Genomic DNA, 10,384 nt, shown 5'->3' with positions numbered 1-10,384 from the left:
ATGGAGCCTGTATTCACAAGCGTGAGGCTAAAGGCGGCTGTGCTGTTTTTGCTCACTATTCGGCTGACGACAGGTGAGTCTAATTTTACATCTCAGGAATGTGTGTGAGGTTTCAGATAAGTAAGGCCAAAGCAAATACACTGAAGGCCCCTTTTATGAGAAAGCTTAGGTATTCTGATCATAGAGAGCAGAATTTATAGGATCACTTACAGAACTGGTGTTTTTAGTGTCTGGGCTGTGACTATACACTGGCCAGTCTGGCAGGCTCTCAGCTTCTCTCAGCTGATGGTACGGCAGTAATACCACTGAGTGAATTGCATTGCAGACAATCAATGAACTGTGTACATATAATGTGGGTGGCTGACGGGTACCCTGCATTACATTCATAGCTCTTTCTTATATGTACTCCTGTCAAACTGGTGTTTGTAAAGAAAGACAGAGACGTCATCGTCCCCAGTGAAGGAATTACTCTTGGGCTTCATTTTATTTTGATACACAAACAACATAAAAGCAGAAGTTAAATGAAATGCATGCAGCAGAGTGAAAATGTACATATACATGCAATACTCCTACCACGTATAGGCCCAAGAGAAGGTGTCTATTTGGATATTTGAAGCTCTTTGTGTCAAGTTTAGTGACTGCCTCTCCACATGGAAAACACATCTTCCATAGATCCCATCATTTTGCCCAAGAGGGCTTTGGCAGTATAAAGATTTCACTGACTAATTTGAGCTTTTTTCAGAATCCCTTCGTGACATTTTCCATTTACATGCTTTTATAAATACCTCTGACGTACTTTGCTTTGTGGCATTGAAGTGTTTTCAGAGAGTTGGATTTTATTGGTCTCAAAAGAGAGGCTGGTTTGATTTATCAACGTGGTCCATTAAGACATTTAGTGAAGGTTAATTACCTAGATGGGGAAATGGTAAAAAGAAATTTGCTCCAGATGTCTGAGAAGTTGAATGACAGCATTATCAAGATAAATCGCTTGGATCTGTTGAAACATGCCGCCACGTAATAACAATTAGCTTTGAGTTCCTTCTATTAACACCAAGCTATCAGCAATAATTCAAATCTACGATGGCCGTAAACGGTGAGAAGCAGGGTGTGTTTCAACCCAGAAACCGCTTTTAACTGCCACTTGTCAAGTACGTTTAGTACGTCATTTACCCATATATTTCTGACAACTAATGAGCCTCAGGAGTTTAAATTAATACACAACTAATTTTCACAAAAGTACCACTTTTTCTTTTTATTCCGGCTCCAAATCCAATTAAGTTTGACTTAAGAGGCCAATTTGTCTCAGATCAGCACCTACTCCACTCTGAGACTGTTTACAAGCACAAGCCCAGAGCTTGAGACCATTTAGTTGGAAAAATATATATGCAGTTGAGACGGAGAACGTTGTCTCTTGGCTTGGGTAGAACACTATGAAAATTGGAGGGAGACAAATCTGACGTGACGTTTTCTGATCCATCAGATGTGACGGAGGCAATGGAGGTGACGTCCTCAGGGCCACAGACGATTCAAAAGGCCCAGGGGGAGACAGTAACCCTGGGATGCACCTTCACCCCCGGCCCCCATGACACGGGAGAGCTGGACGTTGAGTGGTCCAACGTCAGACCAGACATGACGCAGAAAGACCAACTGGTGTGTATTTGAAGACAGAGAGGGATGTTGTTGTAAAACCTGTCTGGGAGGTTGGACAAAATACTACAGTAGAGAATTCATTAAACATGCAAGAGTGGGTGTTATCTCTTTACCTTTGAGCTCTGTTAGTGGGAAAACCTGCTTTTGAAGATGTGTCATCACTCAAACCCATCTTTGCATCTCAGATCTTATCCTATAGAGGGGGCGAGATGCACCACTACGGCGACCCCGGGGTCTCCAAAAGGCTCAACTTCGTAGCGGACCCCAAGCAGGGAGATGCTTCCATCTTTCTCTCTAATGTGAGGCTCGCAGACACAGACACCTACCAGTGTAAAGTCAAGAAGGTGCCGGGTGTCGACATGAGAAAAGTCACTCTGGTGGTGATGGGTGAGGAGGATTTTTTTCTTGACCTGTTTGACCTGTTTTCGTTTTCTCTGCCTTCCCATTCTTCTTTTCAAATGTTCATTCATATGGAATGTGGAGGCTCTCTCTAGGTTCTCTTCATGTCTCAGTCAGTGATCACACCTCACCTCTGCAGCCATACTTCAGATTTTTCTCCTCTTTCTCACCTCTAATCCTCCCACGATAAACTAAAGCATTGATGTGTTCATTTATTTTGTCTTTCACTAGTTCCCCCGTCAATGCCAAAGTGTTGGGTTGAAGGCGGAGAGGAGAAAGGTGGCCCAGTGTCCCTCCGCTGCGAATCCTCTGTGGGATCCACTCCTCTCAGTTACACATGGTCGAGAGAGAGCGGAGGTGCACTACCATCCACTGCCACCCAAGGTAAGGAAACATGTTATCAGACGAAAATGCTGTTCTGTATTGCAGTCATGATGCTGTCTTTGTATAATATAATTGTACTGAATGCTCTCTTCTTTCATTAAGACCCACATACTGGGGAGCTTTTGATAAAGAACCATACAGACAACAACATTGGAAGTTACGTGTGTGAGGCGAAAAATGCCGTAGGCAAAGGACAGTGTAAATATGCACTGCATGCATACAACCGTAAGTCATCGTCTAACTTTACTCCTAATTAGGCCTACTTACTCTTCCATCCTGAAGGCCGCCTTTTTCCTACTGCATGCTTTCCAGTATTTGCTGCTGTCTTTCCTGCAAGTCGTAACAGGACATGACAGCCTCTTGTTGAAGCTGGAATAACAAAGGCGGAGAGCGTGTTCTGAAAGCACCATGTCCTCTTTTGCAGCTACCAATAAGGCGGGTGTCATAGCTGGGGCAGTGATAGGTGCTCTCTTGCTGCTGCTCCTCCTCCTGTTTCTCATCTGGCTCCTGATCTGCTGCTGCCATAAGCGTCGCTATGAGAAAGAGGTCCAAAACGAATTAAGGTACTGTACCAGAGCTGGAAACAATTTGAAACATCCGTGAATTAGTCTGAAATATGAGGTTCATCTGAGGGAGACCTGTGAACTGGTGACTTGTTTCCTCAGGGAGGATGCCCAGGCCCCGGAGAGCAGACCCACCAGCAGACCCACCAGCAGAGCCTCCAGTTTGCGCTCAGTGTTGGCGTACCGCACCCACCCCGGGGTGCACTACAGCTCTGTGAGGAAAAACCTGCCCAGTGTCAGTGAATCAGGCCCCAGTCCCATCTTCAATGGCGAGAGTAACGGCAGATCACAGCCAACTGCTGCAGGGCAAGGCCTTGGTTCCCTCAAATACGACCAAAAATTTGGATACCCTGTGTAACTATAAACCAAAAGCCTGATAGACTTTTTTATTTTTAGTAAAAAAACAATGCATTCTGAAGAGGGACGTTTTACTTTAAGTAAAAAAATATGAAATTGTAAAGAACTCAATGTATAGTATGTATATGACAAAAAGTGCAATTCAATATATTTAACTGGAGAATGATGCGGGTATAATTGAATCTTAGGGGTGAGCTCTTGTACAAACAAAAATGTCCAACTGGTTGACTTTCAAAATGGACTAGCTGCACTATTATTGTTACACTGATTTAGCTAAAACTGTATATAAAATGTATATATCTATATCAATATCAAAAGACTATTTTTACTTTTTTCAAACAATGTATTACTTTTTTTAAATATATGGATAATAAAACATGTTTAACTGAGACGTTGATGAGGAGAGTATCATCTAAAGCTCATCTTTTATTGCTTTATGATATCTGGGCTGGCACAGCATAATGGAACATTTGAAACACATGTTCCACTCCCAGAATGTAACCATCTCTTGAAAAAAAAAAATGTGATGTGATTATGTCAAATCAAATGATCTATATGTCCGGAGGTTCAAATACAGTTTAATTAACGACTTAATTGGGAGTGCATTGAAAATGAAGAACTAGGAGTTAAAATCATTGGTGTATGAACATGGTCAGACAAACATTGTGTGTTTTCACAGATTAGAGACCGATTATTTTCAGGGTCCTTTCTTTGGTTGTGGATAACAAAAATCATCCAGAATACCATGTTGACAATTTTACATGAGTCTGGATCTTTTGGTTTATCAAAGCTGCCTTTCTTAGCCAGAAGAATAATATGATTGCTTGTTTGTATGCGTAACTTATGTCCGCTCAAGGGCCTCTCATGGTTAGGTTCTAACTTACATGGAGACAGAATATATGGCATTTCATTTTATATTAAAAATAGGATTTTTTTTCGTTTAAACACCACAATGTATTAAATTATTAACTGCGGGACTCACTTTGCTAAAGATTGTGCAATTAAAGCTACTTTAAAAAAATACTCTTGAGGTTTACTTTTCAACACAAGCTTATGAATACCTTGGTAGACAGTGGGGACTATGCACCAACATCACTCGCAGACTGTTTAACAATGATGAAAGTGTGGAAACATTGTGGAGCACAAAGTAGAACAACATTTCACCAGGAACACAGTAAGATTATGAATGCAGCTATTGCCTCGGTGCATGCTGGGACGATTGCTAACACACCTACCACATGTAACCACAATCACATGATCAGCACTCAGCCAATCATAATAATGCTGCTCACGGTTTCAACTTTTCAAAATAAGAGTGCACTGCTGCCCCAGATAACTTCATCCAGGATTTTTCAAATCAATCCTCAAACTGCTTTCAAGGAACCAAAGTAACTGGATGAGAATAAACAGGATTAATTTAGCCTGATATGTGCTTGTTAGCCTGACTTATTTAAACTACATTTAAAGAACAGGGCCATGGGCTGTTATAAATATAGATTCAAACTATGAGCTGCTCATGAATCAGACTGTGAAGTTAATTTAGCCTCCGATCCTCTTATGTGCATTTGCCTCCTGGAATTGTTTTCATTTGCAGAACAAAGCGCAGCAAAATTGCATTTGATGTGTTGTAAGTTTCTCCCCCATGTTTGGCTCAGCAGTCAGTAAACTAGTTGTTACTCAAACAGATAGTAGTTGGAGCGCTAAGCTGCAGCCACACTCCGGAGAATCCGGAGTCAGCACTCTCATTTTCAGACAAGCTTCCCTCTCTTTTAGATTAACTTTTCTTGAGAAGTTGACTAGCAGCTCCCACAGCAAACACACACACACATACACAAACACTCAAAACGTGTTTACATATGAGCCTTTGCAGTGTTTGACTTTGTCCCTTGTTTGCTTCACATGGAGACAAATTGAAAACTGTTGACTTTTGTATGCACATGTCCATGTCTTCATCTTTCTGATTACATCATTTAAATTAAAGAAATGCATATCCATGAGAAGAATCAGTTCTCTTTTTTTATGTGCGTACACAGGTGTGTGCTTTGATCCATGCATGAACTGGGGAAATAGATACAATAATTTATTTCAAATACTTGTCTGGCAACCTCACTTAGAAACCAGATAATCTCTTCTTTTAGTTATAGGTTTCTTAGAGGGCTTCTCAGTGTTGGCAGAGTAATTCTTTTTTTGAAAGCAAAGACTCCCACAGCAGAGTGTTCTTTTACTTATTCAACGAGTTTATGCATGAAAATGAGCTTTTTATGCTTTTGTACAAAAAGGCAACGTGTGTCTTTGAAATTTGTCTTTGGATCGTCTTGGATTGTTTGGTATGAAAATAACTATTTATTATAATATAAATGTAGCTAAGTTAAGGTGTTATTCAGAAAGAAAAACATGGCAGAGGACCTTGGTCAGTTTTAAATACTAATGCAATTACGTTAAAACAAGCAAACAAAAATATAAATGAAATATAAACATTATTATTTAAGTCAATGTCTTGTTAAAGTCTTTCTACAAAGTCAGTTTCCTCGACAACAAACTACGTTGATATGGTGGCGCATTAGAAAGACGCCTGAAGGTGATTCACAAGTGATTTGCTTTTCTTATCAGGTAAATAGGTGTGTGTGTGTGTGTGTGTGTGTGTGTGTGTGTGTGTGTGTGTGTGGTTTGGTGTTTGTAAATAAGTGGCAGAGCCGCAGGATTAACCATTTGCATGCGGAGTCCGGTAGAGTGTGGTCTGTGGATTGGCTGAGCTGTCATGCTGCGCTGATTGATATACAGTAAACTCCCCGGATATTCATAATGAGCACATATCCTGAACACCCCGTGTCAATGCAAATACACCGCCACCACTATCTGTGGTCGTAACTGATGCAAATCATATGCTTATATATAAATCCCAGTCAAGGAACACGTAAATCCAAAGATTTCACCTTGCTGAGAGCATCGTGCAGACAACTTCAGGCTAGGGATAAACAAAACAAAACAAAGGATTCTTCTACTGCAGCCAAAGATATTGAGTCAGACAATATATTGTGATGACTAGCAGGTACAGAGAGTGTACGCAGAAAACTTGAGTAGGATTCAGAGCGATGAAAAGCCTCGTCCAACCCATGGGAGCTTCGTTTGAGGTAAAATGGATGTTTCTTAAACCCTAATTGCTCTAACCTTCTTACCTCAGCTGCACTTTACTTCGATTTGCATATGGCCGTCCAAATTGTATATTTTACATATGTTCTCAACCATAATAGAGATTAAGAATCAAGATTTTAATTGAGCATATTTGGATATTTTGTATGTATTTCAGAAGCTAAATGTGTAACTCTTTTCCCCAGGCCACACCACCAATGTGAAATGAAGAATCCTCTGGTTTGGAGTGTGTGTGTGTGTAATTATTTGTCTTCTTGTCATCTGTTTGAACAAAGCAAAAAGACTTCAGAGCCCCACACACACTGCTGAGTGCCACACTGTGGAATAAGTTATTCTCATAAAGATTCCAGATGTGTTTTGCTTAAAGATCATCACTATGTATGGGGTGAATAAATCGTCCCTCTGGGTAATGACAGGTCTGTTGGCCATCACAACCGTCTTCTTTAATGTCTACATCTTCTTGAAGAGTCTGTGGAACTACAGGCAGAAAAAGAAATGGAGTTCCAGTGAAACCATCATCCTGGCTCTGTCGTTGTCCAGCGTGGCTCACCAGCTGGTCTGTTACTTCTGGATGACCATGGATGAGGTGGACAGTAAGTGCCGCATGGCCGAGATGCCCTACACTGTCATGCTGCTGTTCATCTACAGCCTCAAGTTCACCATCATGTGGGACACTAGCTTTCTCACGTTTTACTACAGCACTAAGCTGGTGAACACACCCAATCACTGCTACACACAGATCCAGGCTGCCATCCTCAGACACGTGAGCTTAGCTGTGTTTCTCATCCCTCTGTTTGGCTTGGGCACCTGCATGCCGATGCTAGTGGTCTTTCAGCCTGAAAACTTCACCATCGCAAACAAAGACTGTGGGGTTTTAATGCCCAACACCCCCTCTGGCAAGGCCTACGAAGTTGTGTATCTGCTCCTCGCTGATGTGCTGCCAGGGCTGCTCATGATGAAATGCTGCATCTCCATCTCCGTCCACCTGGCAATCCATCTCCGCCACATGAAAGCCACCACCAACGGAGCCCACGGCCCAAAGCTGGGCTCTCAGATGAGGGTGATCAAGATGGCTTTATCTCTAGTGGCCGTCTTCATCCTCTTCCTCGTGATAGACCTGTACGTCAACTACCAGATATCGGTGAACCACGAGAACATCATCACGCTCACGTTCTTCTTCACGTCCATCTACACGACAGTCACCGCCATGGTGCTGATCTACGGAAAAAATACTTTCTGGAAAGCTCTGATACACGACTTTAACATCGGCCTGGATGAATATCCGTGTTTGTCTTGTCTGAAGGTGCCTGAACAAAAGGCCGAACGCAGCTCTACTGCAAAAGGTAAAACCTGAGAAGCCAATTTGTGCTGAAATCAATTGGCCATTGTCTGAACTTATTTAAAGCTTTGAAGTAACTTATTCTTTTGTCTTTTGTGGTAGCACTTACAGAATTGACTAATGTCCTGCTTAATCACTATCAATTACAATGTCTTACATCAATAAGGTATTTTAGCTGTGTTAGCCTTGTTAGAGAAGCAGGTTAGAGCAGTTCAAGTGAAGCACAGATCACAGCGGCCAGGTAACCATGCTTTCCATCCAAATCACACGCTCATCAGACTGTATCTGTGAATATTAATATTTCAGTAGAACAAATAATGGTCGGGCCTGTAAACTAGATCCCCAAGCGTGGTTGCCTGAACATGATGTAACTCTGCACCCATCTAAATATGTTAAAAAATATGAGTACAGAGCATATTAATAAAACAAGAAAGCATACACAGCCTGAGTTCTTTCTTTTTTTTCATCACAGAGGTTTTTAGAGTTTTTCCTGTGCCAGGTTGCAGATCATTTAAACTGCGCACAGGGACAACAGGAGCCTGCTTATGACTGGAAGGTTGCCAGTCCAAACTCCTGCAACAGTTTCGAGAGAAAAAAATAAACTTGACAGGGAAAAGCACTTATGATCGTCAACTTCTCTTGTGTATCTGTTCATTGGTCCTCAACAGAAGTGTGCACGTCTGTCCTCGACAGCTCCCAGGTGTGATTGTGTCTAACTGCAACTGTGTGTGTGTGTGTGGGTGTGAAGCTGGGCGTTCCTGAAAAGTACACTCATGCCCAGCAAACCTACCCTTTGTAAATAGGGTTTAAAAAAAGGCAGCAGACCTCTTCGCAATGCTCCATTGGTTCACGCCCCCTGGCATCACCAATTGAGGTTCAAAGCAGAGATACGATAGTGCAGCTAATCCCACTCCACACAGAAGATTGGGATGCCTCCAACAGTTGAATGCCAAAATAAGAAAGTGCACATCTTCCTTTGATGCGGGGGAGTTGTACCAAGGCCTTGGCTTCAAGCTCTCTCTGTTGGAGGCACTTGGGTTGGCATGACAGGGGCATAAATAGTACAGTATGATAACATACTAGCCAATATGATGCAATAATGTAACACAATACAATCATATTATTCTCTATCTGTATACTTGCTCAGGAAATGGCAGTGGAAAAAGTATTTACATCCTTTTTTTAAAGGGGACATATTACGCTTGTATTCAGGTTCAGACCTGTACTTTTGTTTTCTACTAGAATTTTTGAAAAGCACATTTTCTCATACTCTCTGTCTAGTGCCTGTCTCTTTAAGCCCTCCTGAAAAGTGCAGTCTGCTCTGATTAGCATGTGAGAAAAATATGGTGCACCTTTGAGAAGGTAGGGTGGGGGGGAAATACTCAATTGGCGGGAGTTATATTCTAATGAGCCTGCATGTGACTTAAGAAAATGTGTCACATCTGAATGGCTTGTTGAATCACAAGTTTGATCTATAGGCAGCCCACAAAAACTGACTGGGTTTCGTATTTTTCAGTATGTTGGTTAGTAGGCACTCCAGATATCCAAATATGTCTACACAAGCACTTTTCCTTTATGTAAAAGTACAAATAAAACTGTAAAAAGTCCTGCATTCAAAATCTTAAAAAGCACAGAGATATTATCAGCTGAATGAGCTTACAGTATCAGGTACTCATTCTGCAGAAAATGCCTTCCCTATGACTGACATATAATTGTGCAGTACATGACATTATTGGATTGTCAATACTGTTGCATTCATGTATAAGCATCATTTTACTGTTGTAGCGGGCCGAGGTGCAATTTGCAAGTTTAACTAGCTCCACCTACACAGTAGCTAACTACACAGTAAGGTAGTGGAGTTCAAAGCGTCATGAAATAAATCTGACCTCTTTGGGCCGCAAACAATTATTCAAATGAAACCATGTGAGGATTTTGGAGGGGAAATGTCTCTTTGGTGGAACTGCTAACTACTCAAACACATCTGACTGATTATAAGGTTGGGAACCACTGAGTTAATATCTAACAGTGTATTTAATTTGATAGCATTAGGTTTTTTAATGTAAAATCTAAAAAGTCACTATAGCTGTTGTTATAGCTGATACATATAGTAAGTATATTTCCCCCTGACTTGCAGTGGAGTATAGATACAACAGCACAGAATTGAAGTACATGAACCTCAAAATTCTAAAATTATTTTTATGAATTTTTAACCATCTGTGTACCTTTCTCCTGGGGGAAAAAAACCTTTCCAACTGCTTTACTTTGAGTTTTGTCTCAAGGTAATGGAAAGTGTGTGTGTGTGTGTGTGTGTCTGTTGTGTGTGTGTGTGTGACCTCAGACTCCATAAAACTCATGTCTCATTGGCGTATTGTCAATTGACAGGAAGCTGGAAAGGCGCCTGCAATGAACATGAAAAGAACGAGACTGTTGTGCTGATGTCCTTGGATTCTGTGCAGCATGAAGCTGTAAACATGTCTACAGTATTGAGATTGTTTCCATGGAGATGTTCCTGTGCATCCAGCCAAACCTGGCAGTTGCAACG

At 41.4% G+C, this 10,384-nt stretch overlaps 2 protein-coding genes across 2 annotated transcripts; both read left to right on the top strand.

Annotated features, from left to right (window-relative positions):
- vsig8b (V-set and immunoglobulin domain containing 8b) lies at positions 1 to 3,354 on the top strand. Its single transcript, XM_076104239.1, has 7 exons — positions 1 to 73; positions 1,481 to 1,650; positions 1,836 to 2,037; positions 2,281 to 2,433; positions 2,536 to 2,658; positions 2,858 to 2,996; positions 3,099 to 3,354. The coding sequence occupies exons 1-7, from the start codon at positions 1 to 3 to the stop codon at positions 3,352 to 3,354; spliced, it is 1,116 nt and encodes a 371-aa protein (XP_075960354.1).
- Positions 3,355 to 6,317: 2,963 nt separating this feature from the next.
- Positions 6,318 to 8,273, top strand: tas2r202 (taste receptor, type 2, member 202). The gene is made up of 2 exons (XM_076104863.1): positions 6,318 to 6,484; positions 6,689 to 8,273. The coding sequence occupies exon 2, from the start codon at positions 6,880 to 6,882 to the stop codon at positions 7,855 to 7,857; it is 978 nt and encodes a 325-aa protein (XP_075960978.1). The 5' UTR covers positions 6,318 to 6,484; positions 6,689 to 6,879; the 3' UTR covers positions 7,858 to 8,273.
- The last annotated feature ends 2,111 nt before the right edge of the window (positions 8,274 to 10,384 follow it).

This window comes from Anarhichas minor, unplaced genomic scaffold (assembly GCF_050575085.1).
Source record: "Anarhichas minor isolate MPS153535 unplaced genomic scaffold, ASM5057508v1 ptg000030l, whole genome shotgun sequence".
NCBI lineage: Eukaryota > Metazoa > Chordata > Actinopteri > Perciformes > Anarhichadidae > Anarhichas > Anarhichas minor.
Note: the sequence above shows the minus strand (reverse complement) of the source record. Positions and strands in the feature narration are given on the sequence as shown.